The sequence below is a fragment of the Grus americana genome, chromosome 9 (genome assembly GCF_028858705.1).
Source record: "Grus americana isolate bGruAme1 chromosome 9, bGruAme1.mat, whole genome shotgun sequence".
NCBI classification, from domain to species: domain Eukaryota; kingdom Metazoa; phylum Chordata; class Aves; order Gruiformes; family Gruidae; genus Grus; species Grus americana.
The window spans coordinates 2,934,140-2,961,050 of NC_072860.1; the positions used below are offsets into that span (position 1 = coordinate 2,934,140).

Below are 26,911 nucleotides of genomic sequence, written 5' to 3' on the forward strand. Positions count from 1 at the left end.
CAGAATCTCAATAACACAGAGTAGAAGTAATTTAGATTTTTCTAAGTCTACTTAGACTTTACTCTTCTTTATGTCCTGGGAAGGAAGAGGAGGCTGCCAAGTGGGCACGTGAAGAGGAGGAAGCTCAACGGCGACTTGAAGAAAGTCGGCTACGCATGGAAGAGGAGGCAGCCAGACAGCGGCTCGAAGAAGAAGAGCGAAAGCGCAAGGAGCTGGAACTCCAGCGCCAGAAAGAAATAATGAGACAGAGGCAGCAGCAGCAGGAGGCTTTACGACGGCTGCAACAGCAGCAGCAACAGCAGCAACTTGCACAAATGAAGGTAATGTGTTTCCACAGTTTGACGACTTTCGTTCAGTGTACTAAGTAAAACCACAGCTGGATTCAAGGTTGTCTAGACTAGCTTGAACAGAGGGAGGGATGAACTGTCTGTAGAGGGAAGAGGGTAAATAGTTGACTTTGAAAGTGACGGGAGAAAGAAGAGGAAGATAATTTGCAAAACACAAAAGAAAAAGGTTCAGTCGATAGAAATGTACTGGAAAGGGATTCACAGATGAGTAGAGATGTTTATTCTGCTGCAATGAGCAAGGGCCAGAGCAAAGTCTCTAAAGCTTGGAGTGTCTAAAGTTTCTGAAATCAAAATTGATTGCTGTTACCTTATTCTTGATACACTGCGTCTTTGACACTATGATACATCAGAGAGCAATTCAAAGAAACACACAGTTTATACTTTGAGTGTACTTTTTAATACTTAATTATACCACTTTATACTTTACAATGTTTTGTTAAAGTTTAAAGGTGGGCTTTCTCTTCCTCTGTGGCTCATACTGATTTTTCATGTTTATACTTCAGCAGTAATTCTCTAAACCATTTTGTAATTCCTAATGATGTGGGTTTTTTGGCCCAGCTCCCTTCATCTTCAACATGGGGTCAGCAATCAAATTCAGGAGCTTGCCAATCCCAGACCACACTGTCATTGGCAGAAATCCAAAAGTTAGAAGAAGAACGGGAACGGCAGCTTCGAGAAGAGGTAAATATACTAACAGAGTGTAACTTGTTAGAGTGGACTCAACTATGTGACTGTTTAACTGTCAATTAGAAGGAATAGTGAGGATGAGGAATGTTTTCTTGAAATAGCATAGCTCAGGTAAAATACTATCTTTCAGGCATAGGTTCAATAAGTACTTGTTTGAAGGTTTTTCTAACTGCTTAATATAAATATCTGGGAGGAGGGGAATCTGTACCTTTTTCTTTTAACCTTAGGAGTATAATATGTTCACAAAGCAATATAAAATTATTTCAGCTGTATACTGTAATTTGTTTGCAGATCTGCACAAGACCAGGGCATTTTGGGGGGGTGGGTGTGCACGTGGTGGTAGGAGAGAAAGTATTCCTCCAAGACCCCAAATGCTTAGCCTGCTGCAATCATGATTAGTTGAATTTATTCTGTCCTAGGCTAATGAGCAATTTGTATTTATTAGTTACTTAGTGTCTCCCTTTTTGGAGGAACTGTAACGGTTCAAAAAATAATAGGTCAGCCAGACTTGTCCAGAAGAGAGTGAAATCAGTTTAAAACCAGTTTCCCAGCTAGATTTTGAATAGTAATGATCTTCTGAAAGTACGGACAAGCACTCTTGTTTTGCATGCAACAGCAAAGGCGTCAGCAGCGTGAACTAATGAAGGCCCTCCAGCAACAGCAGCAGCAACAGCAGCAAAAATTGTCAGGCTGGGGTAACGTCACCAAACCAACAGGCACCACCAAGTCCCTGCTGGAGATACAGCAGGAAGAGGCAAGGCAGATGCAGAAACAGCAGCAACAGCAGCACCAGCAGCCGAACAGAGTCAGAAATACTACGGTACGTAGGGTATTTATGTAATCAGTATGTAGCGGGAAACAGTAGAAGACAGTTCTCCATGTCTGTTCGTTACTATTCTGCCAGTTCTGGTGCTAATAACCAGGATCTCTTTGTTATGTTTCAACAGCACTCTAACCTGCACACCAGCATTGGGAATTCAGTGTGGGGCTCCCTAAACACTAATCCCAGCAACCAGTGGGCATCTGATCTAGTCAGTAGCATCTGGAGTAATGCTGATACCAAAAACTCAAACATGGGTTTCTGGGATGATGCAGTGAAAGAAGTGGGACCTCGTAACTCGACCAATAAAAACAAAAGCAATGCCAGCCTCAGGTAGGAATTGGGGAAGGAGCTTTTGCAAAGAAAGGCTACCACTCCTGAGATGATCACTTAGAAGCTATAACATCTTCATGTGTTTGCCTTTTTTTCTCCTGTGTCACTCAGGATCTGTTTTGACAACAAAAATAGCCAATAGGTGACCATTCACAATTTATTTTGTCATCTACTTGGAAAATTAGTTGGTTCTTAAACTGTGTTCACATCTTGTAATCTAGTGAGTCTTGTAACAGTGTACTACATACGAGACTGTTTATAAGTCTGGTAATTTATCATTTATTATATGTGTTTTCTTTACCTCAGTAAATCTGTAGGTATTACAAGTAGACAAAACAAGAAGGTAGAAGAAGAGGAGAAGCTGTTGAAATTGTTCCAGGGAGTTAACAAAGCCCAGGATGGATTTACTCAGTGGTGTGAACAGATGCTTCATGCACTCAACACAGCCAACAACTTAGATGGTAAGAGGTGGGGAGGAATGCAAATGACGCACTGTGAGAAACAATACCCAGTTTGTTTCCTGACTAGACAGTTCTGAGGGAAAGTAATGACATCAAAGTAATGTTAAAACCCTTAGAATTGTCAGTTTATTTTTCCTTCTCATCACATTAGCTGCCTTTCTTATCCTTGCTTTGACTGCAGAATAGATGAAGCATTGCATTGTAGGGAATTTACAAGGGCAAGCTGTTTGCAATTGCCACTAGATTAGCAAATACTTGAAACGGAAATCCAAAGTTCGTGTTTATTGCATGCACGTGTTCACACATCAACATGCATTCCCCTCATGGTCTACCTTCTTCTTGCAGTTCCCACGTTTGTTTCTTTCCTGAAGGAAGTGGAGTCTCCCTATGAGGTCCATGATTATATCAGAGCCTATCTCGGAGACACTCCTGAGGCCAAGGAGTTTGCCAAGCAGTTTCTTGAGCGCCGTGCCAAACAGAAAGCCAGTCAGCAGCGGCAACAGCAGCAGCAACAGGTAAATCTTAGACGCTACAGTCCTTAGGAGTGTATAGAGACTGTATCTGGGTCTGAAGAGTCCGCGCTTCTGCTGGATTGATAGGAGGATGAGCAGGGTTTTACAGGTTACGTGAAATGCAGAGAATAAAGCAGATTTCAAATGTGTACTACAGAATCAAGTATCCTGTATAACTAACCGTGGAGGCCAACCGTAGATCAAAGTGTCTTAGCGTGCTGATCCAGGATATGCTTTAGAAAGATGAAGTAGATGTGTTGGATTGGTGCATCAGTGGCTAGTGCTGCCACATGTGATGTAGAAAGTGCTCTTTGAATGTTTTCAGTATAAATACACCAAACTTAATTGCACTTCAAAATCTCGTACTTTGTTTTCTAGGATTCAGTGTGGGGCATGAACCACAGTTCGCTACATTCGGTCTTTCAGACCAATCAGAGCAACAACCAGCAATCCAATTTTGAGGCTGTGCAGAGCGGGAAGAAAAAGAAGAAACAGAAAATGGTTCGTGCAGATCCCAGCTTGTTAGGTCAGTTTTAATCTTTAGAAATTAACGTTTAATTTGGGAAAAGCCTTGTAGAGTGTAGAATTCTTGTTAACCTTAAATATTCTATATCAATTTCATGGAAAACTTTTGTTGAACTTTCCCTCATGAAAAGGCCTCTTCAATACCTTGGTTATTACCTGGAGACATTTAAGTGGTTCAGGGATGCCACTTAAACTGCCTTTCCTGTTTTATTGAATTAATGCTAATTCATTCTTTTAAGAAAAGCACGTTTTCTGTTTCTTCATCAGGAACAGCTTCTTGAAGCTTGCCTCTATTCCTTCCTACCTTTTTACATGAGCTAACAACCCTACTCAGAAAAGATGTCAAAGATCTTATGGGGGGGGAAAAAAGTTGAAAAATAGTCACAAGTTTTTCTGTGAGGATGATAGTTAACCGGCCCCTATAGCATTGACGGAAAGGTTTCTTTAAAGTGGCCTTTAAGATACAAGTACATGAGTAGTGAGCATTGTGGGATGTAATGCATCGCTGTAGTATTGTTGTAGAACAAATGTGTGCACGTTTGTGCAGTGTGATAAAAAGGAAACTAGGGCACTGCACTGGGTCAGTATTTGTTGTGCTGGTGCTACTTAGCTCATATTCGTGTAAAGCAGCCTGGTGTTAGTCACCTGGAAGTCACTGCATTTTGAGGCTCTAACAGAGCTCTGCCTTTGTTTTTTATCTTCCCTTTTTGTTCTCAACAAAATCAATACTCTTCAATTAAATCAATGATTTCTGCATTGAAGTATACTGAGCTTTTCAGTGCAGTCCTGACTTATGCCACGCCTAGATGCCAATCCAGTGAGTCTGATCTGGATCAAATAATTTTAAAACCTGCTCATGTAATGTAAAAAAGAAATCACATGCACCTTCTTAAAAATCAGTATGCTCTTACTACAAAACAACTCCAAAACCTTTTAGGTAACATACTGCCACGAGAGGGAGCCAGACCAATTTTCTTAAACCTACCGAACAGAGCGCTTTCTGTCTGTTGAAGATAGTGACTGTGAAAAGCGGTTTGTTTTCTAGCACAGAGCAAGCCTCAAGACAATGAAATGTCAGGTTTGTGTTTAGTAGCCTTACACAGGAAAACTTTCCTTTTTCTCATACTCCATACACAGTTGGTGCAACCATAAAAACTGGATTTCAGTAGGAAAGTTGCATATAATACATTCAGGTTTTTCCTAGTAGAAAATGGGGTTTGCTTTTTCTCATGCTTTTGTCATGTCCTCAGTACTTACGTATAAAAAGTTGGGTAGCAGTTTAGGTGCATCTTGAGCCATCTGCGTAGCCCTGTATAACTTTGTACATTTTCATGTCGTACTCCTGAGAGAGATTGTAAAATAAGCATGGAAATACACGGAATTGCCACTAGCTTTCATAGGTTAAGTGTATTTAGACTCTAAAGTCTAAAATACAATTCACAAAATGTGTCTTTCTGCCTCTTGGACCATGTAAGTACAGTGTTGACAGGCGCTTTCGAAGTGCCAGTTGACTCAAACACGCTCCCTTCCGAGACGTTGCTGAGCTGTGTCACCGTTGTGCCTAGATGCGCCTCGTACTAGCTCTGCAGATGACATCTTTTAAATGAAAGTTGAAACCAGTCTTCTGCTGATCCGTTTTTAAAGACCAAGTGATACTTACCTGAATATACAATTGGTTTTCTTTGATGTATTAAGGAAAAAACCCAACAGTTTGGGTAATTACATCTCTAGCCTTGCTGAATTTCCCTGAGTTTTTATTTGATGTGTATTAATCACTTTAGCTTACACATGCTACTGCACGTAACAGATGTATTGCATCAAATACAATATATCACATCAAGATTTTTAACACAAGTCCTTTTTGGTTTACAGGGTTTTCAGTGAATGCTTCATCAGAGCGGCTCAATATGGGAGAAATAGAGACTCTGGAAGACTACTGAGCATGTGCAAATTAGCTGGCTTTTCCTGCATCTGTTAACCATGGATTCTCCGTTTTGGACACAGTACTCTCCACCGTGCGTTCTTCTTCGCCTCGCAGTGAATCACAGAATCAAATCATCTCAGGCTACTTCCTCTAGCCCCAGCAAACCCTTTCTGCCCAGGACTGCACAGGCGTTGTTCCTACTGTCAGCCTACAGTCGAGTGGACTTTTGTTCAGAGTCCTGGGAGGGTGGGAGATAGGATTCGTTCACAACGAGGCTGATTTGGGCAGCAAGCTTTCACTGTGCTGTGATTTCTTCTGCTGACATACCTGGAAAAAAAAAATTCAATTGGGATTCTGCAAACCATTGCTTCCCTCTCCTGGTTACTCTTACCACATCCAACACGTGCAGTCGTGGAGAGAGAGAGAGAGAGAGAGAGTGTTTGTGGTTAACAGATGTTGGTCAACACCAAAATGCCACACAGATACTGACTTCCACGCTCCATCAGGGCAAGAGGTGCTCTCCCAAGCCAGGAGTTGCATTCATAAGCTAACCTTAGAACTGGCAACAGCAGGAGAGGGGCGGTGGCGGGCGCAGTTTAGCTTGGGTTGGTTTGAAGTTGCACACCCCCTGCCAGCCCTTCTCAGCACATTATTTTTGGAGGGAAAGCTCGAGTCTGTCTTCGTTAGGTGGTGATGCTGAAGCTGGTGGAGTTCCCCGTCGGCATACTCCAGCCTTCCTGGACAAGTGGGGACTTCTGCTCTGGGGAAAAAAGGGGGGTGGCATCTCTTCTTTCAGGTTGAATTAATCCCTTAAATGCTACCTTCGGAGGGTTAGGACCAGTTTATTTTGAGCTCTTTTCCTGCAAATTTGTCTCGTTTAAGAGACAGTAGGATCTTTACCGTGTGGATCTTTAGTCTTTGGTGAGGGTGAACACTGGCTTTCAGATATATACCCTGGCAGTCTTAGCTAGTTGTCATTTCAAGCAGTGCTTAGGTTAACGAGCAGAGATGCCCTTTTGTCATGAAGAGAGACTGTGGAGGGCGAAGCTATGTGCAATGACGGCCCTGCTTATCTTCTACACCTTAAAGTATTTCACACACCGTCACTGGGATCCGTAATCTTTAAGTATTTATGGAATCATAACCTTCCTTCCTCACCGAAAGATTAACACCACCTTCCCTTCTCCGCCCACCCACACGCGCACACCACAAAAGAAAGAAAACAAAAACTGCCAAATGCACTTAGTTTCAACCCCCTGGTCCCATCTCCCGTTCCCAGAGAGTTATAACCTGCCAAGGGAGATACGCTACAGTTTTGGTGGAGTTGTATAAAGGTGTCTGTCATTCTGTCATCACTGCCTAAAGAAAACAGTTTGAGTTGCTCAAGAGCAGTTTGGCTTTGGATTTTATTTCGTTTGGTTTATTCATTTTTTTTGGGGTCACCTTCCCCTCCTCCTCTCTCTTCCCCCTGCCCCCCCAACATGTACAGTAACTATACAGAGACTGCTGCAGACTTGTATATAGTTTTTGGATCCAATAGCATGGAGAGACTTGGAACTGTTGCAAATCTGGTCTCCCTGTCTCCTTTGCTTTGTAAATTCATAAAAGGGGGAAGAGGGGTAGTTAAAATGTTTACAAAACTTTAAACTCCCTCTGAACTTTTGCCAGTGTGGGGGGGAAAAAGAGAGAACTTAAATAAAACCTGGTTGTATTATATCTGAGAGAAAACTTTCTGCTTGCTTTTGTCAAAGCTGAGTTTTGAGAATTCCTGGTGCTAAAACTGACCTAAAACTCGACTCGCATCAGTTTTCATCAAGAAACAACAAGCAAATACACAGGATGTGGAACAACAACTGCTGCTTTATTTCTTCCCTGGTGAGGAATACCGGTGGGTTTTTTCTACTTGATAATTTTAGAGTTCAAATAAACACTAGTAGGTTGAGATTGGAAAATTCTGACAAGAAAGCTTTAATTTTCCCCCCCTCTCTGTACAGAAACACGTGCATTCATGCTGCTGGTGTTTGTGCAGGAGAGATGAAGCCACGGCTGGTTTTCTGTTAGTATAAACCCTCGGCCATGGAGCCTTTTTTTGCCAGTTGGTAACCACCCCACCCGCTCCGATTCCCCTCCCTAAATGAGAGGTTTTATTTCTCCCATCAGCATAAAGTCCACATGGACACCTTGTAGGCTTCCCTTTTTAGACAAAATCTTATTTTCTTCTTTTTTTTCTCCTACTTGCTGCTTGTTTTTGTGTGGAAAATCCCAGTGAGAGTTAATGATAAATGTTCTTCTACCATTCATATGACCACAAAGAACATGAAGTCAGTATACTAAGACCTAACTTACACAGTACCTTTGCATTATGTTTAGCTGATATTTTGGAGAGAACAACACATGTTTAGGCTGCTAATTTGATTTTAATACCTTCTTTTTTTTTTTTAGCATATAAGGTGCCTGGTTCATAAGTACTTTCTGTTTTTTTAATGGTATGATCCAATTTCTACAAGCTAATTTTGGACTACTCTATAATGTGTCACAAATAAGCAAAAGCCTATTAATTTCCAGCTCAGCTGGGGAGCAGGAAAGGAACAATTCATCGATTTGCTAAATGAAAATGCAGAAATGCAAGCAGAGAAAATGTGCGATAATTTGTCAAACCCTGAGGACCTTGCTTCTGAGAGTTTGTAGATAATGGATCCACAGCGAAGATCTTGTTCTTACTATTTTAATATTCTGGCTTCTGTATTTAGTACAAAGGTAAGACGCTGGCATGTTCAGATTGTGTGCTCAGGTGATTGCCCTGTCACCTTCTGTGACAGACAGGGCCTGTTTCTGTAGCGAAGGTCGTTTGGATCAGTGGGGATGGGAAAAAATAGGCACTGCGGCTTTGTATCTGCTGCTGGATTTATACTGATGCACTTCCAGCTCCTTTTCAGACAGAATGTGAACCTGGAAAGCTAACGGGGCTTTGAGTTTGAAGGATGATACTGAATTTGATGCTAGAGATGTCTGAGGTTTCTTTCGAGCACATTTCACCAGGTAACTTCTAACTCCTCGCTTTGCTGCAGGGACACTGCTCAGGCCTCTCTGGCTTTCCCACTTCCCCTCGCAGCCAGGCGCTTCCGCAAGGAGTTGCATCAAGCAGAATGATGTAAAAGGACACCTGAACTGAATCTGGCTGCCTGTCAGGGAAGGCCGAAAAGCAAAGAGATCTTCACCAGAAAAATCTGAATCTGAAATTTAAGAGAAAACTACTTGTGTCATATGTTCAGACCATAAAGAACTAGCATTGGGGACGTTTATGCACTTTATCACATCTTTTTCTGAATGGAGACCATGAAGTATTTTATCCTTGTATCAACTTAAAAAAAAGTCCTAATGAAATTCTTCTGTCCCCTGACAATAAGCTGGAGCGTTCCCCTTTTTATATACACTTTATCCTTTCTCGAGTCTGTCTGCAAATGTGATTTGAAACAAACCTCAGTTTCTCTCTGCTGTGAACTTTACACGAGCCCAGGTGGAGGGGAGGGACAGAGTGGCAGGAAGAGGTAGTGTCTGTGCAGTTCAAATCCGAGGAGGATGCCGGTCTTGCCTGGCAAAGGTGACTCTCCTGCAAGACTTACCAGATTTTAACAGGCAGCACTGCCAGCAGAGACCACCCACGGCTCCTAGTCCACCTCTGTAAGTATTGCACCCAGAAAACAAGGATGCCACGGAGCTGCTCTGGCTCCGTTTCAGAGCATTTTAGCCTCAAAAGATTGAGGCCCTTGTTCTTCGCTGTGCCCACCCTGGAAAGACCACCGTCACCGCCCTGCACGCCAAGGAGAGAGCAAAGCCCTCGAGCGGTCTGCTCGGTTTCGGGGTTAGCTGCCCCAATGGCTCCTGTGTTATTTCCCGTGGCGCGGGCCGGCCGGCCGGAGGGAAGGCATTCCAGGAGCATCCCCGCGTCCTCTGGGAAGGGCTCGCCAACAACTGCTGGTGTGTGCGCTGGCCTGGCAGGGTGACGGATGCCTAACGGCTCGGCTGCCTATGGGGTTTTAGGCACAAATCTGAGAGGGTGGAGCTGCCTTCGGGAGGAGGTGTGCTCGAGAAGTCAGAGAGAGAGTCTCTGCTGGGCTTTGCACTCTCTGTCCACTTGCTGTTGTGAAGGAAATTTTTTTTTTTTAACCTGACTGGACAAAGTTTTTATTATACCAGTGACATTTCCAAGTTGTTTCGTACTTTGAAGAGTTTTGAGAATTCCTGCCGACGCTTTTCCTGAGGGAAGCCATGCCCTACCACAGAGTCCTTCGCCTGGTCCTGCTAACACTGTGCAGCATCCTGGTCCCTGCTGTGCTGGCAGGTAAGGAGCTTTGTTTGCATTTAAAGCCCAAAAGCGTGGGAGATCTTTTACTAACTTGCCTTCGCTAACCTCCTCTTCTTGCATACCTCCTCCTCCCTGAAAACATTCATGAGTATTTATTGAATTATAATCAAGTAATGGAAACTAGCTTTGGAATCGGTGGCTGATGGTGAGTAAGGATATATTTTCCACTCTGAGACCAGGTTTATGTTGGGGGGGGAAAACGGAGAAAATCCTTTAACTTCTAAGCTGAGCAGCAGTAGCGCTTCCGTGAGCATTAGTGACAGCAGATCAGTAGACAGATCAGTCAGCAGTAGTTGGGGCGCTCTCAGCAGCTGATGGGACAGGTTATCTGTCAGCTTTTAATGGTAGGAAGAAGTTACAATCGAGAAAAGAAACATTTTTCTCTGGCTAAAGCATGTGTGCAAATTGTGGGTTCCTTCGATGCTTGCTGCTGTAGCAGAACACTTCACCACAGCTGCTGTACGTAGAAATATGGAAGTGTCTATGAAGACGTTTAGCTCAGTCAAAAGCTGAGAGGTGCAGCTGAACTGTTTGCGTTCCAGTCGAGAGCTGGGCGTACTGAGGCAGGCGGCAGCGCTGGGAAGGGTACGTGGCTGCGACTCAAGTTCAGCGATGTGATGGGAAAAGTTTGTGTGAGACATCTGTTCTGTCAGGCCCTGTTTTTTCAGGAGGTGGTTAGTAATTTCAGCCTTACCTGCGCCTGCTTTCAGCACAGCTACATGGGCTGAGGGGAACCGAGGGCACAGTCAGCCTCAAAGGCTGCCTGGTCTGAGATGAGGTTTACAAATGAGGGAAAAACCAGCTTCCGGACCGACTCCAAGTATATGGGGGAACTCCTACGGAAAAGCTGCTTTCTTTAGTGCAGGCGAGGCTGCGAGGGGATGGCTCAGGCCAAGATAACAGGCAAGAGCACAGCGGTTGTTTTCCTAAATTCTTGTCCTGCCTTCCAAGACCTGGAGCAAGGCTGGATTGCAGTTCCCTCCCAGTTTGTTCTAACCATCTTGCTTAGCAGGGAGATCCTGGCCAGTCTTCTAGCAGATGAAATTATTTCTTTTTAACAGAGCTTTCATACGGGTAGGAGAATTTATTGCTGCACCTAGCTGGAACATCTGCAGGTGCCACAAACAGAATTACTGTAGCTGGTATTTCCTCAACAGATCCTCCCCTTGTTGGACACCTTGCTGGGAAACCTTTAAAGTAATTAAGAAATGAGCACTAAAAAGTGGATGTTGTCCTTCTCAGACCCTGGGTTTTGGTTCTTGTATAGTGGAACGTTAATCACTTAAGCACAATTTCAGTTTGTAGCTTGCTCATGCTCCCAGAAGCAGTGGCAGTGCTCTTCCCCAAAACCAGGTAAGGTCTTTTCTTAACTGTTAACAGTATTTCACTCTGCAGAAATTGATTCATTTTCAGTGAAAACTTGATCTGCTTCCCCTCTGAGCTAGAATTTCTCCTACGCTATTTTAAGTTTCCAATATTCGGTGTATATTTGCTCTGTCCCCCTGCCTTGCCGACTTTCCCGTGTACTTGCTCTTGGCTCAGCGTTGCAGCTATGGTTTGTACCTGTCGCTGCCTCCCTGTGTCACTTTGCTCCTGTGAAATGCCCCCAGTTCACTCTATTCCTTTACCGGGCGAGTCACGCTCGCGCAGCAAGGCCAGTAGCTCTTGAGGAGCTTTGTACTGATGAATGCAGCATTTGGATACTGGGGCACAGGAGAGGCTCTAAGCTTTCTCTGTCACATTTTAGAGGCTTGAGGCCTCTGAGAAGTTTGTTCTTCTCTGCCACCTCAAAGCCAGGCATCGGGGAACCAGCCTGTACGGTATGCCATCCCCGGAGTGGAGTGATTTTCTGCTGCATTAGGAGTGGAGACGTACCTCCCTCCAGTACAGGGGCTTTTAGTGCACAGTGGAATTTTTTTCTGCTTTTCACCCCATTAGAAAAGGAAATTTCCTGCCTTGTGCAGACAAAGAAGGGAAGGGCGCACAGACAGCCCTTTGGGCTCCGCGCATACACATGCGGCCCTGCCTTTCTGTAAACAAGTTTATTTAACATTCATCAGGACCGCAGCGCTCTGCGCCGCTCCACACTTGAGCTCCCGGCTCTCGCACATCACAGGCTGCCCTTTGTGCTCCCTATGAAGGCCTCTTTTCATCCCTGCCCTGGCCCTGCGCCCGCTGTGGCTACCTGCGGCTGGACAGCCCGTTGCTGGCCTCAGAGTTCACCCAGCCCCTGCCTTCCCATCTCAGCAGCTTGTACTTTCCGTAGCAAAGCCCTCCAGGGTGGGCAGGAGCTGAGTCTGCCTCGGACAGGGCTGTGGGTGATGCCAGCCATGCAGACCCAAGGTCTAGAATGAGTCTTCCCTTCCTCGTTGGATTTAATTTTATCTCAGCAGTGATTCAGAGCTACCCAGTACCAAAACCCTCGGGTAAGTGCTCAGGAATTCAGTGAGACATGAAGGATCTCACTGGCAGTTGAGGTTCCCATCTGGGGGTAGCAGTCTGAGCACTTTTGGGGTGCCAGTGGGTCGTGTACCCTGATCTGGCTTCTTGCCCAGCCAGTCTGGTTTCCTGGATGGTGTGGTCACGGCTCTGTGACTGGACAAAGTGTGAATTTCTCCTCCAAAGTACCGAGCTCTTTCCAATATCTCATTTGTCAGAAATGGGGAACCTTGTCCACCTCATCTTAGTGCAGCAGGAAACAGAGCCAGTTCAAGGACTTCATGCACAACCAAATCCTTTTTTCCACCTTCTCCAAACCCAAGTGGCACTTAGGCCTAGAGCACAGGAGGATTGTGAAGAGTCGATTTTTATGTTTTTCCTATTGGCAAAACCAGTTTCAACCCATATAATGGGTTCAGAGCTCGAAGTGAAGTGGAAGTTAGTAAAAAACCTTTGCAAGACCTTGACTTCTGAATCCTCTGTATGTTTACTATCGAAACTCTGATGTGGACTTACGAATTTCCTTGTTTTGAGCTAATGTGGAAATACATTATGCTGCAGTAGCACATCAGAATGCATATGGGGGGGAAGAAGCAGCAGAGCAGGCGATGTGCTAAAGGAGAACGTACAGAAGACCTTGTCGCAGGACATCTTTCTGTAGCAACTCGTGTGCCTTCATCTTCAACAGCAGGAGAATAAAAGATTATGAGGAAGTTTTTAAAGTTCAAGTACTAGAATGTGAGAAGTAGTAAGTAGGTTTTGTCAGGCAAATTTCTTAAGATGTGGTTGTTCCAACAAGTCTGCCCAGACTTAGAGCAAGTCTTTTTGTAGACCATTACTCAACCTTGTTCTGCACCAACACTCCTTATAAATTACTGACATAGTGTCAGCTCCCGACTAAGGTTGCTGTGTTGGGGGTGGAGAGCGTACTCCAGAAAGCAGCAGGTGACCTTGACCTTTTCCCCCTCCTTGTAACGAATGTAATGTGAAGAGACACAAACTTGTGGAATGAAAGGAAGAAAAGCCCCCAGGTTCTGAAAAGGATGTGAGCAGCAGAGTTGGATGCCATCGAGTTGACCTGTGAACTGTTGTGACTGAAGAAACTGTGCAATGCTCAGGTTACAGCTGGTGCCCCAGGACCAGTGAGCATCTGTGTCCTATTGAGGCACTCATTGCTGTTACTACAGGCATAAACTTGTTACCCGATGGAGGAGGAAAGCCTTATTTTCATCTCCTATTTGACAGGCTGTGAGGATGATGAGATGCTGAAACCCGCTTGTGTGAGGAAGTGTATTGGTCACTGGTGGCTGATCTCCAGGGATGAAGATGTTAGGTGGTCACACCTTCCTGCCTTGAGGTGTTGCAGAGTCTGCCTGTGGGGAGGTTCTGGTTGTTTGGGGGTATCTTGAAGGATTCTTCAGATTTGATCATCCTTCTCAAGACCTATCACTTGTGGAGACCTTTCTAGTCTTTCAGCCATAGGTGTCTGGTGTAAGGGCTCTCGTGTCGCTGTGCTGGCAGCTCACCCCGCCTCCTTTGCGCTGAGTGTGGAAATAGTGGTTTTGTCAAGTTGCCTTTGGCGTCATCCCTTCTAGATCTCACTGAAGTCCTGGTGGATCCCTGCATCATCCAGAAAACTTGGGGTGTATTTCTGTATTGTGTAGTAACTCTGATATCTTTCTTCCCTTTTCCTGGCCTCAGTTGTAACTAACCTGTGCTGGAGAGAGGGAGAATACACAATGCAGCATAGCTATTTCCCTGAAATAAGGCAATTTGTAGTGTCAACATGTGGGAAGGAAGAGGTGCCATCCTCCACCTGGCCTGTTGCAAAAGTCCTTTTTGGACTTGTGATGGATGATGTGTTTTGAGTGTGTTTCTTGGTAGTTCTTTATTTTTACAAAGTTCTTGGGTGAACGGGAAAACCATGCACTACCTTGCCTTTGATACTTGATTTTCAACCCTCAATTACACTCCCTCACTTGAGATTGCAATGCATTTGAGTGTTTTGCACAAGTGAAAAATGCTGTGCCCTGCCCCAAGGCTGCGGAGGTCCCGTGTGACTTGTCCTTTCTCTGTGAAAAGCTGCCGTCGGGTCTGGAGCTGTCACTCGGAGGCATTTGTTCAGGCACACCGACCGCGTCCTCCTCATCACTGTCAGGATGGCAGTAACCCGGCGGGCAGGCCTGGCTGCTCGGGTGCTTCTCTTCTAGATTGTACAGTCCTGGTCTCCTGCTCCTGCAAGGAGAAACTGAGTCCAGGAGGGAGAGGGACTTGCAGTGGTCACACACAATGTCCGCAGCAGAGCAGAGAACCTCCTGAATCAGGTCCCATGCCTGTACTTGGAGCCTCTCTGGTCAGAGTGTATCCAAGAGGCCCTCGTGTCTCGTTTGGAGACATCTGAGACCTTATTAATAGTGTGTGCGTGTTGGGTTTTGGCACCTAACACAAGCTCTGGCCTTCCCCCTCGCCTTTGTTGCTTTTACCAGAGGACTGAAGCGGGAGTGTGGCATTTAATGCTGCTCGGTTAGAGATCTGCTGCTCTGGCTGACGCTCGCTGGGACTGCCGGGGTGCTGCGGGGGGAGCAGGCATGATTCCTCTGGTTGTTAAACGTGCTGGATGTGCGGCGATACTTGGGATGGACGGTTGGGCTTCTCAAACGAGCAGGAACAGAGGCATGTGAGGACACGAGCTGTTAGTTTAGGAGGGAAAATCAAAGGCGAATCTTGGAAAGAAAAGTGCTGGTTACAAACAGGCGCTCTCCAGGTGCAGCAGTTTGGAGGGACCTGCCGGCTGGCAGCTTTCGCTGGGGACAGTGTTTGCCTTTGGCTTTGTGTTCCCCCACCCCGTGTGCCTGCTGCAGGGCTCTTGGCGTCTGCTCTAGCAGCATCGAGGAGCAGGAACCGAAGAGGAACCCAGCAGTAAGCCCTGGCTCTTGATGATGTTAAGACACAGGTATTTCACTTTATGCGTGTGCACGACCCTGCTGCTGCTTCTGAACTGACAACTCCTGTTAGTGAGGCACTAACCTGACTGAAAGGAGTTGTGTTTCCCTTGGTTGAAGTGCCGTTAAGGTAAAACCACAAGAACTCGGGACAAAAAAACCTCATGTTTAGCACACTCTGCCCTTTCTGTGAGGGTGAACTGAAAGCATGTTTTAATCAGATGAGGGGGATTAACAAAATACATATCCAGAAGCCATCCAGGACTCTATCCAGGTCTTAAAAATCACCAAGATCATAAACAAATTAGACTGTTTCCTCTTTACTTGGCTATCAAAAATAAACTCTGTACCCTGCTTAAAAAGAGCTGCAATAAATTTTTCAGGAATGAGGTGCAATGGGGACAGGAGAGACTTTCTTGGACCTGTGGCTCTGGTTAGGACAGCCTTTGTGCTCAGGTTTGAAGGGGAAGCACTCCCTCCTCACCCCTTTGAGAACAGGGAATTGGAAAGACCCTGTCCAGGTCCTACAGGCTCCCTGGACGGTGCCTGAATCAGTTGTAGCTCATCTGAGCTACCGCCTTTCCCCCGCTCAGAGGCAAGGGGTACACCCTGCTCTTTTGGCTTTGGAGAGAAAAACATTCTTGGGAAAAGCAACAATGACGTCCTCCTGGCGTGGTGTTCTCTTGCCAGGTGGGAGCGGCTGCAGTGTTGGTGCTGGCCCTGGTGGTGCTGACACAGGAAGGCTGTAGCTGGAGTGTAGCTCTTCTGTCTGGAGTTCCTCCACTTGCCACAGCAGCCTGGAACCGGGGCTTCAAAAGCATTACGTACGTTTGGTCTGTGCCTAAACCAACAGGTTCCTAATGCCACCATTGCTAATTAAGTAGCCCCAGCTCTGCTTGGTTCCTCTCCCTGTTGTTTTAACTACATTTACCCACTAAATTCTGTATTTCCTCCTGATCTCTCCTCTGGTAGCTAAACCGCAGGATTTATAGGAGAGAGGTCCACTGGAAATGGCACTTTCTGGAGGAGCCTCTGGATGGGATAGGGGTCTCCATCTCTGCTGGTTGGTTTTGCAGGACAGGTTGGGAAGGGACCCACAAAGGGTTTGGGTGTTTCTGGGGAGCCCTCGTGGAGCACAAACCTCTTGTGCGCTCGTACCGGGGACCCAAGATGCCACCTTCTCCCTAGGGTGGGTCAGCCAGCCTGAGCGTGCTGGTGTCACTGCCTGGCTTCACTGGCACAGGCCTCAAACTGGGGGCTTATTTCTGTCATTGCTTGTTGGGCCAGTGTTAAAACCTGGTAGCTGACTCGCTGAAAATCCTGTAGCTTTTATGGCTGTAGAAAGGACTTTTCAAAAGTAGTCTAGAACCCAGTTGTGTTCCCGAGTCTGCAGGCAGCCTCAAATAGCTCTGGGGACGGTGGGAGCTACCCTTTGATGTGGGCCCTGCGGTAAGTCCTGTCAGTGAGTTTGTACAGGCAGCAAAGGGGAGCGTTTCGGTGTTGGTGGTCCTGTTCATTTTGATGCAGGGCTCCTACACGAGAACAAAATGTGGTGGAGCCCGTTACCACCGATTCTTCAGCCCGCTCTTCTCCCACAAAGTACTGGCTGCCCCCGGGAGGCAAGGAGGGTTCCAGGTACTTCAAGGTGGGGCTGGCACTGCCAAGATGTGCTGCTACCACCTCTCCTTCTGGGCCAGGGACAGCCTGGGACAAGTCTTTGAGTGCCCCTGGTACACCAAGAGACACCGTGCCAGAGCTGGGGTGCGTGAGGATACCTCTGCGCCTTGCTCCAGGGAGCTGAGGCTGTTTGCTCTGGCTCCTCTGATGCTCTCTTTCCCAGCCCCAATAACCGTCACGTGAGTTCAGGTGCTGGATGCTGTTCATTTTGTTCCCCTCCTTTTTTTTTTTTTTTCTTCCTCATCCCAGTGCAACATTCCCAGTGGTTTCGGCAGGGAGCTGTGGAATGTCTCCCGCTCCCATCGGGGCCCACCTGAACAAGCCGGGCATTGACAGGGAGCGCTCGGCTCAGCCACACACAGACAGGGAGGGCTCTGGTTTGGTCCCTGACCCCACAGCGGGAAGAAATAACAGGAGGTGAATGGTAACATCAAACAGAGCCCAGGCCTGCCTTTCATCTTTGCGCATGATGTGGAGGTGGGGCAGAGGGAAGTCGAGGCTCTGGGGCTCCTATCTGGGGGAGCCGTGTCCTGCCAGCGCCGCCGGCATCCTATGCTGCGTAGGCCGGTGGTGCAGGACAGAAAGGCCCTCAGATGCTGTGAATTTGGCCAGTGCAGGTGGCCTCTGCCTGTTGCAAGAATGTGACAGCCCCTCCCAGCCCAGTCCCATGGGCATTCGCGAGCAAACTGGCTGTGGATGTTCACGCTGGGCCTGTTTGTGCACGAGCAGAGGTCGCGCGGTTCTGGGGAGCTCCCTGTAGTCCATGCGCGCTGTGTGTCCGCCAGGCTGTCGCAAAAGCCCAAGGCATAGGCGTTGCCTGTGGCTGCTCTGGGTGTTGATGTTCTGCGGAGGTGGTGCCCTCCTGGAGGAGGGTTTCTCAGCCCTCAGGTCACCCTCCATCCACCCCAGGACACTCTGTAGGCACCTGGAGCCCAGGAACCTGCCGAGCTGCGTCTCTCCTGAGCTGCTGCTGTCACCAACAGCCTGGCCAGGGCCACCCATGCCCGTGAGTGACCGTGGGTGCTTGTTTCCCAGCAGAGTACCCGCAGGGCCCAGTCCCCACCCTCTGGAACGAGCCCCCCGAGCTGCCCTCTGGAGCCGGCCCCTTCGACGCTGCCACCACCACAGCCCGGCTTTCAGACGCCACCGCCTTCCCCCCGTACACCTCCGAGCTGGAGCCCGAGGACACCACCCACCTGCACCGGCTGGACGCCGGGGACGGTACGTGGCTGCGCAATGGGCTGCCTGCGGGTCGCGCCTGCAGTGGCGCAGGACGTCCTTGCTGTGGATTTACTCTTTATGGGCCTGTCACCTCCCAGGAGGTGTTTGAGTCACCAGAGGTGGCCTGTCCCCAGCCACACTGCTGGTGGAGGGGAAGAGTGCATGTATTGCCTGCTCAGGGAAGCTTCCCTGCCAAAAAGCCTCCACTGCGAAGTGCTTGCCAGCCCCAGAGCAGCTGCCGAGGCTTTTCTTCCTGCCACAGGTCTGACCTGCCACAGCAGGCACCTGCAAAAAGTGCCCTGAGCAGAGGCAGGGCTCTCCAGGGCCAGAGCGTGCCTAAAGCTCTTTAAATGGGGGGCGTGAACACCTTCCCTGGCTCCTGAACTACAGCAAACGCCTGCTGTTGATGCAGTTCTGCAACAAGCAAAGCAACTCTCTCTGTGCGGGTGTTAGCAGGAAAGCTGAGTGCCAAAGACCCGCTTTGTGGCAGCTGTCCTTGTCACTGGGAGCTGGCTAAGCAGGCAGTGGCTGGCTCCAGCCCCCTGCCCGAGGGCTCGATGCTGCTGGGGCACAGGACCACACCACGGCTGTGTGGGGACATGGGAACAGGACCACCGTGGCCAGGGCGGGGAGCTCTGGGGCAGGAGTATGGCCCGATGGCTGGGGATGTGTTGGGGGGTGATCACCGCAGCCCTCCCCATCTGGAACCCACCGGCTCTGACCTCACGCCACCTTCTCTGTCCCTGCAGGCTCGCTGGGGCCCGGAGCTATCGGTGCCATTGTCATCGCCTCCCTCCTGGGCACGTCTGTGCTTGTCGCCTTGGTCGTCATCACGCTGAGGAAGTTCTCGGCCTCCTGAACTCAATAAAAGATTTTTCTGTAATACAACCAGCCCGTCTCCTGCCCTCAGATGCTCCTGCTCCCCATCTGCCTGGGACCCCTTGGGGACAAATGCTGCCACGGATGCAGCAAAGGGCGCTCCAGCCTCTGCGCTGGGCAGCAAAGCTGCGCCACAAAGTGCTCTTTGCTCTTAGCAGATCTCCTGGTTGAATGCAGACCTGGCGGGCTCAACCACAGCAGGCAGCGACACCCTCGTAGTTGGGAGGGACCTGCAGCAGCGAGTGGTTTTGAGCTGGCAGCAGCTCTCTTGGTCTAAGCCTGGGTGGTGGTCATGGTGCTGGGCATCACCTCACACAGCTTTCCTTGGGAAGGGTTGTTCAGTTGGTGTAAACCACCCCGATACTTCCCTGGTGTCACCCCATCCCATGTTCATGTTCAGCCCCACTTCCACCCCCTGTGTTTGGGCCAGCTGCCCCCCACTAGTCGCACTAGAGGGAACGGGGGAGGAGGCAAGCGGTCGGTGTCGGGGGGAGGAAGACAACACACACGTGTTGGTTTGGCGCTGGCTCGCTCAGCTATATTTCATCACACGGAAAAACGAGACAACGAGAAGTTCCCCTCAGTTTGCTGAGGCAGCCCGGCGGAGGCTGGGGGGGCTCCTGCCCGTGCTTGCAGGCCCCAGGCCTGGCCCTGTACAACACTTGAGACCACTGAAACGGAGGCGTGCAGGGCTGGGTCTGAGGAAGTAACACTGGATGCCACTTGGTGCCTGAAAACGGCACAGCCTGTGCCTAGGGTTTGGAGTCCTAAAAAGTCACAACAGAGCAAGAGGGGCCAGAGCGAGTCCCAGGGCTTGCCGGTGGGTCGTGGGACAGTGCGTGGCAGCCCTGAGCCCCTCTGCCCTGGAGAAGTGCAGAGGGGAACCTGGGTCAGACCCTCCACTAGTGAAACAGCTGTTTCTGATGGGGAAGGGAGCATTTGTGTGCTATGAGAAATGTCCCAGGCAGGGGTGTGGGGCTGTAGTGCCAGGCTGCAAAGCTGGAGGATCTGGGATGTGGCGATTTCTCAGGTAATTTTAAGGACTTCCTAGAGCTGGAGCTCCTCTGGGCTTTGCATTAGAGAATTTGTGGCTGCTGCAAGGTCTGGGCCCTGAGCTGGAGGTTTACTTGTACTCAAAGCTGACTTTGGGGTGACTGGGGAGGGGGGCCTGACTTGGGGTGTCCCCATTAAATGAGCCTGATGCACCAGCCTGGGGGCTGTGGTCCCTTCCTGGCCCCCAGCTCTGGGTGGGCACTGGCAGGTGGCCAGGAGCCTCTGGCTGGTGCGAGCTGCCCAGGGGCCCTGCCCTGGGGTGCTACAGGTGGCCAGGGCAAGCACAGCCCTGCTGGCTGTTGCCATGTGCTAACATGGTGGCATTAAGCTGGGCCGGAGAGGGGGAACACCTTCGCTCTCCCTTCACTGCTGTGGCTCCCACCAGTTTGGTCCTGGGGGCTGGCTGCAGCATGTCCCCCCCACCCAGCGCAGGGCTGACTCTGGGCCGGCTGTACCATGGCTGAGGTGACAGTACAGACAGCCCCAGCCCTCCCTCAGCCCTGGGTGGCCCACAGAGCAGCTCCAGCACGGCGCTGCAGAGCCCCCCTCCCATGGCTCTCTGGTGTCCTGCTTCCTCCCCATGCTGTCACCGGTGTGGCTGTGCTCCTCTGCCCTGTGCGAGTGGCCGGTGCGTCGTTCTGTCAGCAGGCAGCTGCTCTCCATCCCCCTTTCCAGCACAACTGTGGCACCACCAGAGCATATAGCAATGCAGGCCACAGTGCCTGGACGACTCTTCTTTGCAGTGTTACGGAAAGATACCAAATAATTGGTTTCCCTGATGGATACTGGCCGCAGCTCAGGAACAGCCTGTGGCTAAGAAGCCCTCGGCTGTGGCCACGTGTGGGACTGTTCAGAGCAAGGCAGTTGAACAACAGGCAGTAGACGTGGGTCTGTCCCCTGACCGGTCTCTGCGCTGTGCCCTGGGCTTCATGCGATGCTCAGTGCCACAGCTGGAAGGAGTGATGATCCGTCTCTGCTGGCGACGGAGGATTTGCATATATACACAGAGGTGAGCCTGTACAGGGAGGCTGTGCGCGCAGCTGGGTGGTGCGGGTTACAAGCATGCAGGCAGCGATCACGGGACAACAGCTCCTGGGGTAATGTCACTCGCCTGTTGCGTGGCAGCTTGGGTCTGCTGGTGCTCCTGTGGTATGTGGTGGTGCACGGGCTGGCACAGCCGTCCTGCTCTGTGCCTTAGCAGCAGCGAGTAGCGGAGACCGAGAGTGCCACATCAACCGGGAAAGGCTGTGGTGCCAGACTTCTGCAGCGGCCCTGCGGAGGGATGCTGGCTGTGGAAGAGGGGGGGTGAGCCACGGCTTTGAGGCCAACAGGCAGGCAGGGACATGGGTCAGGGCTGGTGAGGTTGGGCTGCTGGTGGAGTGGGGTGGGGTATGGAGCATTTCGGAGCCTTTGACTGGAAGCAGATCGGGGGAAGATCCTGGAAGCAGGACGGGGGAGGTGGAGTTCCTGGGGTTTGTCCCAGCCTTGTGCCAACAGGGCGCATGAGAGTCAACGAGACAGCTCCTCTGCATCTTACAGGGGTAGAAACTGAAATGGTTTTAGGAGGTCCCCAAACTCGCCAGGCAGCAATGAGCTGTAAGTGCTCAAACTGGGTGACATTAATTGCTTAGTTACGTTTGTGGCCACGTGCCTTTCCCAAGCAGCCTGACCCAGACCAAGCCAGCATGTGTGCAGGGAATGGGGGTCAGCTGGCCAGCACCCAGCGGCCTTCGGGCTGTGTCCATTTGGCTCGTGCTCTTTAGGGCTTTACAGAACACCTGGAAAGGGGTTATTTTAGCCAGTTCGAAGCACTGATCTCCAGGGAAGGATCAGTGCCACGGGAAGAGTGGCAGGGAGCCCAGGAGCTACATTCTGTTTGTTCAGGGGTGCGTGTGCCCGGTCTGGCACACCAGGTCCTGCACCATGGCCTACAGCACCACCGCCACATCCTCCCAGCTGGCAGCCTCTGTCCTCTGCCCCTCTCCCAGAAGCACTCCAGATGCTCGGGGACACCAGTGGTCATTGGCGGTTTCTGCTGCCCAGTTTCCTCCGCTGACTGTCATCCGACTTGTGCACCCGGAAACACTCCTTCAAGTTCTGGGCTCGGATTTTGGGGTTCAGGATCTCCTCCCCCATAGAACTGGGGAACCAGCCCCTCTCCTGGTCGTGAAGACGCTCCCCAAATATCCAGCCTGAGCAGAGACAGAGACAGGTATAAATGGGGAAGGACTAGCCCTTGCTCCTGCGCTGGGACGGTTGTGCTGGAAAGAGCCTATAGAGCTGGCAGTACTTTCTGGCAGCTGCTCAAAGGCCTGTGCTGGAGCAGACCCAGTTTGTAAGTCTAGCCAAGGAGGCCCACTCACCTGAGCAGCGCTGTGTTGGGACAACTAGCTCGAGAAAAGCCAGCAGAAAGCCAGCACTGCTGCCACCGAGTACCCTCCACTACCCCTGATGCCACAGAAATGGTCCCCAGCAGAGACCAAACGTGACCAAGTCCGCCAGCTACAAGTGTGCCCCAGAGATCAGGACCAGGTAGCTGCGAAGCACCGTCAAGGTAAGAACAGCTCTGGGTTCCATCTGGGGTGGCTGTCCCAGCCCTGCCACAGCCCATAGCTGGTGCCAGGGTGGCTGTGCCAGCACTGCCACAGCTCAGGGCAGCCTGGATTTGCTGAGTGTTAGGAGGAGGCAGTAGCTCCCTCCTGCTGTGAGCTCCCTTGGCTGTGATGCTGATGCCAGGGTCCCTCCCTGACCAGAGGGTCTCTCCTGTTTGCTCGGCAGCCACCTGCCTAGAGCAAAGCACACCCTTCCATAGCGACGCCCAGCCCCATCCCGTCCCCCATACCGTCGTCTGTCTTGTCCAGGATGTTGAGGACATCAGCCAGCTCTAAGGACAGCTCGTCTGGCTGCTGGGCCACATACGGGTGGACACACTGGATCTGCGGGCAGTCTGCCAGGGAACAGGGAGAGAGTGAGGGCTGGGCTGGGCTGGAGCCTGCTGCAGCGCAGCACGGCTTGGGTGGGTGTAGCACTGTGAGCTCTGCGAATGGTCCCTCTGATCTGGTAAGAAACCCCATGGATGATGTCACAGGGACCAGGGGGAGCATCTCTGTGGGGACGGGAGCCAGGTGCATGTCACCCAGTGCCACCCACAAGCAGCTTGGGTGGGAGGGAGAGTGCTGGTGCAGGTTGGAGGGGAGCAAGGTCAGGGCCCAGGGACAAGTGGGTAGTGGTGGTGGAAACGTAAGGGGAGCCCAGGGAGAGGGCTCAGTTTTGGCAGAGGACTCAGGCCTGGGGTTGGACTGAGATCAGTGTGGAGTAACGTGTCCCGGGGTAGGGATGAAGAGCTCCCATGCTGTGACTCTTACCAACAAGTCTGGATGTAAATGAAACGAATTTGGTTCTCCGGTTCGGGGCCAGTGAAATCATCCAGCGCTTCATTTCACTCCTGAATAGGGGAGACAAACCAAGGCCATGAGCATGAGACAGCTATAAGGATCCCAGCTCTCCTGCCCAGCCAGCCCTGGGCTCCTCATTCCTCCTCTCACAGCACTCTCCTGCCTGCCCGCCCGCCCCACCCCAGACTCACTGGTGATGCTGAGCTTCCCTCTCACACACACTGGTTGGGATGTCATGCATGCCACAGTACCCTGGGAGCTGCCACACAGGCGTGCAGCAAGCCTCAGTCAATAGGAGCATTTTTTTCCTGGAGAAAAGCAGTTAGAGGAACCATTTATTCCTGCAGCTGCTGTGCAGGAACATTTAAAGGGCAGAGCTGATGAATTCACTTGCAGATGAACGCTGCGGCATACCAAGGGTACCACTCACTTGGCAGCAGATGAGACAAGAGACCCGTGTGAACACGTTGCCAGATCCAGCCACGCTGTTACACAAAACCTGGGCCTGCAGCAGGAGGGTGAAGGTTTCGCAGGTGCTGGAGAAGCCCCAGGCCTGGTGCTCCCTTGAGGCTTCCCTCAGCCCCGCATAGAAATGGGGCAGTTCATCTTCACAGGCTCCAGCTCCTGCCTGGAGAAGCAGCTGTGCTCCCGGCCCTGAGGGAGCCAGAACTTTCTACCATGTCAGATGGCAGTTTTAAAGCCTGAACTTGACACACATCTAAAGCCACCGGAGTGTCTTCTGGGAGGACAGAGGCCTAAAAGGAAGACATGAAGGACAAGTGCTGGCAGGCTGATCTGCAGGGCTGGGAATACCTTGTGCTTCAGGGCTGAAGCATGATGCTAAGGACCAGTGAAAACACCTGCAGCCACAGGTCAAGCTCAGCTCCTCACGCCATGAAGATGTGCAGGATGAGAGCCCTGTGGACTGAAAGGTTGGCACGTAGAGATCAAACCAAGGGTGTTGCTGTGCTTGTGGCCCAATCTGCAGGCTAGCCTTGCACACAGCTCCTTTGCAGGGCTCTTTGGATCCTGCCCACAGCCCCCAGGTCCTCTCAGCCTGCGAGGGTCCCACCTGCACTCCGGTCCTGCCCCTGCACCCAGCTGTGTCCAAATGTACTGCTAGATCCTGGCAGAGCCCACCCAGGGCATGAGCTGCAAGCTGCCACTAAACCGGTCACGATTGCTATATGGGTTCAGAGCCGGGCAACGCTGCAAGAGCTGTGGAACAGATGCAGCAGTCTCTGTTTGACACCCACTTATCTCTTCTTACTCTTCAGTTTTCCAGTTTGTGCCCCGTACTGCCCCAATCATCCCTGCAGCTCTGGAATGGCAGCCTTCAGCAGTTGCTACCTCACGTTTCAGTGCACAAGACCTGTTGGCAAGCTGCGTGCTGGATCACGTAGTCACCGTGGCCATCTAGAAGATGGGACAGGATGCAGAAGCACAGAACTGTAATTGCCTCCCCTGAGCTGAGGCAAACCCTGGCCTGGTTTATCATTTTCTGCACAGCTAAGTCTCACAGACGTCAACAGTGCGTTTGCCCTGCATAACATGACTGACATCTCTATTTTCAGTATGGCAAAGCTGCAGTCACGTGTCTGGTGAGAAAGTGCAGTTGGTGTGCTGGGGGCTAATCTTCCTGATGCTGGTGCTGCGCTGTACTGGGGGGGTCAAGGTGCAGCCCCTAGGGGTGCAGCAGGATGTGGTCCCAGGAGGGGCTGGTGTCAGTTAAGGGATATGGATGTCGAACGCTGGCCTACTGACAGCAAAGTAACATCAAGCCGGGGGTGCGCATCATCTCTCGTAGCTGTTTAACTGGTGGGATGCATATATCTGTAGTAGCACGGACATTGTGCCTGGAAAACGTGGGCCTGGTAAAGCTTGGGTCAGTGAGAAATTCATGCCCTGAGCTCCAAAACAATCAGGTCTGTGTTAGCACAGCTGAATCATTTGCCCAGTTTGAGCTTGTTGGAGTTTGAAGTGAAAAATCAGTGAGCCAAAAAAACCTGTATCCAGGGAGACAAGGAGGCCCTGAGCAGCAGAAGGGCTGTGCAAGATTGGCATCAGCGGTGGAAGGCGCTGAGGAAGAAGTCTCTTCTCTAGCTTTCTCTACAAGCAGGAGCCACTTTGCTTCATGGAGCTGGTCAGCAAGCATGGCAGCTGGGCTGCTGGAGTGTGCACAGTGCGTATCCTACTTGCTTTTACTTTCTGAATAAGCTGTGGGCTGTAAATCAGGCCCCGGGGCTGATTTCTGACCTCTCTGTTCCAGAATGCAAAGTCCATCCTCCACCCCGATGTTACATATACACCGTACAGGAGAGAAACCTGCCTAGTTCACTAGTGCCTTTCAGCAGGAGAGACCGAAGGCGGCCTCGGGAGAGCGATGCTGGGCAGAGAGGTTTGTAGGGCCAGACCAGCTGCAGCAGCGGGACCTCTGCCTGCCTGACCCTGGTAAGCCCGGAGAGCTGGCCCCCGTGCAGGCAGGGTGCTGCCCAGGCATGGGTGTAGGGAGAGAGCGCTGCCGAGCGCTGGCAGGGTGACTGTTGTACTCACTGGGACGATGCCTTCAGCATGTAGCTGGCCTCCCGGTCATCTGCGTTCTCCAGCAGTCTCAAGATAAAGACGTTGGCCAAACTCTGCCCCTGGTCTTCTAACTCCTCTACCCGAAGAAGCCCCCGGGGAGCCGAGTCAAACACTTGGTACTTGTCCCTGGGAGAAGTTAGAGGATCAGGAAAAACTGCAGTTATCCCAGCAGATTTTGGCTTCAGCCACCCAGAACTGTACAGGGGACACAGACCAGGAGCCTCTGCGTGGCAGGAGGATAAAAGATGCCCTGCTATGGGAGGGGATGAGTGTGTGGCTATGAAAAACCACTGCAAAGCAAGAGACCCTCTCCTTGCTCTGCCTTAGGCATCCTGCATGGCCTGGAACAAGTTGCTTGCGCTGTCTGAGCTCCCCACGTACAAAACACAGACGGTGCTCCCTCAGAGGGGACTGTGAGGCTTAATTCATTCCTATTTGTAAAATGCCTCTGTGTTTTCTGGATACAAGCTGCCGCAGAAGCAAAATATTTCCAGGCATACAGACACTGCGGCGACATGTTTATTAGAAACGTTGGACTAGCGAGATGCTCTCTACTGGTGAGTCTAGTTAATGCTACAAAGAACACGCTGTTCTCTAGGACCCGTCTGTTTGTGCTGCTGTATTTCACTAGCATCTAGTTGCACAAGACATAGTCCTAAGCATGATGACATTCTCCTCCTCCTGAGGCAGGTTACGCTATGTCAAATATAACTGCTGGCCTCAGGCCTAAATTTATACCCCTCCCTG

At 50.4% G+C, this 26,911-nt stretch overlaps 3 protein-coding genes across 18 annotated transcripts in view; 2 read left to right on the forward strand and 1 right to left on the reverse strand.

The window, feature by feature from the left end:
* GIGYF2 (GRB10 interacting GYF protein 2) overlaps positions 1-6,846 on the forward strand; it is a 77,710-nt gene extending 70,864 nt beyond the window's left edge. For 11 of the 12 annotated variants that reach the window (XM_054835768.1, XM_054835769.1, XM_054835775.1 and 8 more), the window contains 8 exons: positions 84-320; positions 906-1,028; positions 1,651-1,854; positions 1,982-2,182; positions 2,489-2,648; positions 2,994-3,163; positions 3,539-3,686; positions 5,558-6,846. In XM_054835768.1, the coding sequence (XP_054691743.1) occupies positions 84-320; positions 906-1,028; positions 1,651-1,854; positions 1,982-2,182; positions 2,489-2,648; positions 2,994-3,163; positions 3,539-3,686; positions 5,558-5,625 (1,311 nt within the window). In that variant the 3' untranslated portion in view covers positions 5,626-6,846. Of the gene's footprint in view, positions 1-83; positions 321-905; positions 1,029-1,650; positions 1,855-1,981; positions 2,192-2,488; positions 2,649-2,993; positions 3,164-3,538; positions 3,687-5,557 lie in introns of those variants that run through there. The other variant, XM_054835780.1, reaches the window with a different exon arrangement.
* Positions 6,847-9,390: 2,544 nt separating this feature from the next.
* SNORC (secondary ossification center associated regulator of chondrocyte maturation) lies at positions 9,391-19,142 on the forward strand. Of its 2 annotated transcripts, none has more exons than XM_054835791.1 (3): positions 9,391-9,951; positions 18,069-18,254; positions 19,004-19,142. In XM_054835791.1, exons 1-3 carry the CDS (start codon positions 9,879-9,881, stop codon positions 19,111-19,113), a joined length of 369 nt encoding a protein of 122 aa, XP_054691766.1. In that variant the 5' UTR covers positions 9,391-9,878; the 3' UTR covers positions 19,114-19,142. The 2 variants fall into 2 exon arrangements, with proteins under 2 accessions (XP_054691766.1, XP_054691767.1); XM_054835792.1 differs by having other exon boundaries at positions 18,072-18,254.
* Positions 19,143-19,645: 503 nt separating this feature from the next.
* NGEF (neuronal guanine nucleotide exchange factor) overlaps positions 19,646-26,911 on the reverse strand; it is a 52,661-nt gene continuing 45,395 nt past the window's right edge. For all 4 annotated transcript variants that reach the window (XM_054835782.1, XM_054835784.1, XM_054835785.1 and 1 more), the window contains 4 exons: positions 26,135-26,290; positions 23,552-23,631; positions 23,029-23,133; positions 19,646-22,378 (listed from right to left, as the gene is read on the reverse strand). In XM_054835782.1, the coding sequence (XP_054691757.1) occupies positions 22,206-22,378; positions 23,029-23,133; positions 23,552-23,631; positions 26,135-26,290 (514 nt within the window). In that variant the 3' untranslated portion in view covers positions 19,646-22,205. The remainder of the gene's footprint in view (positions 22,379-23,028; positions 23,134-23,551; positions 23,632-26,134; positions 26,291-26,911) is intronic.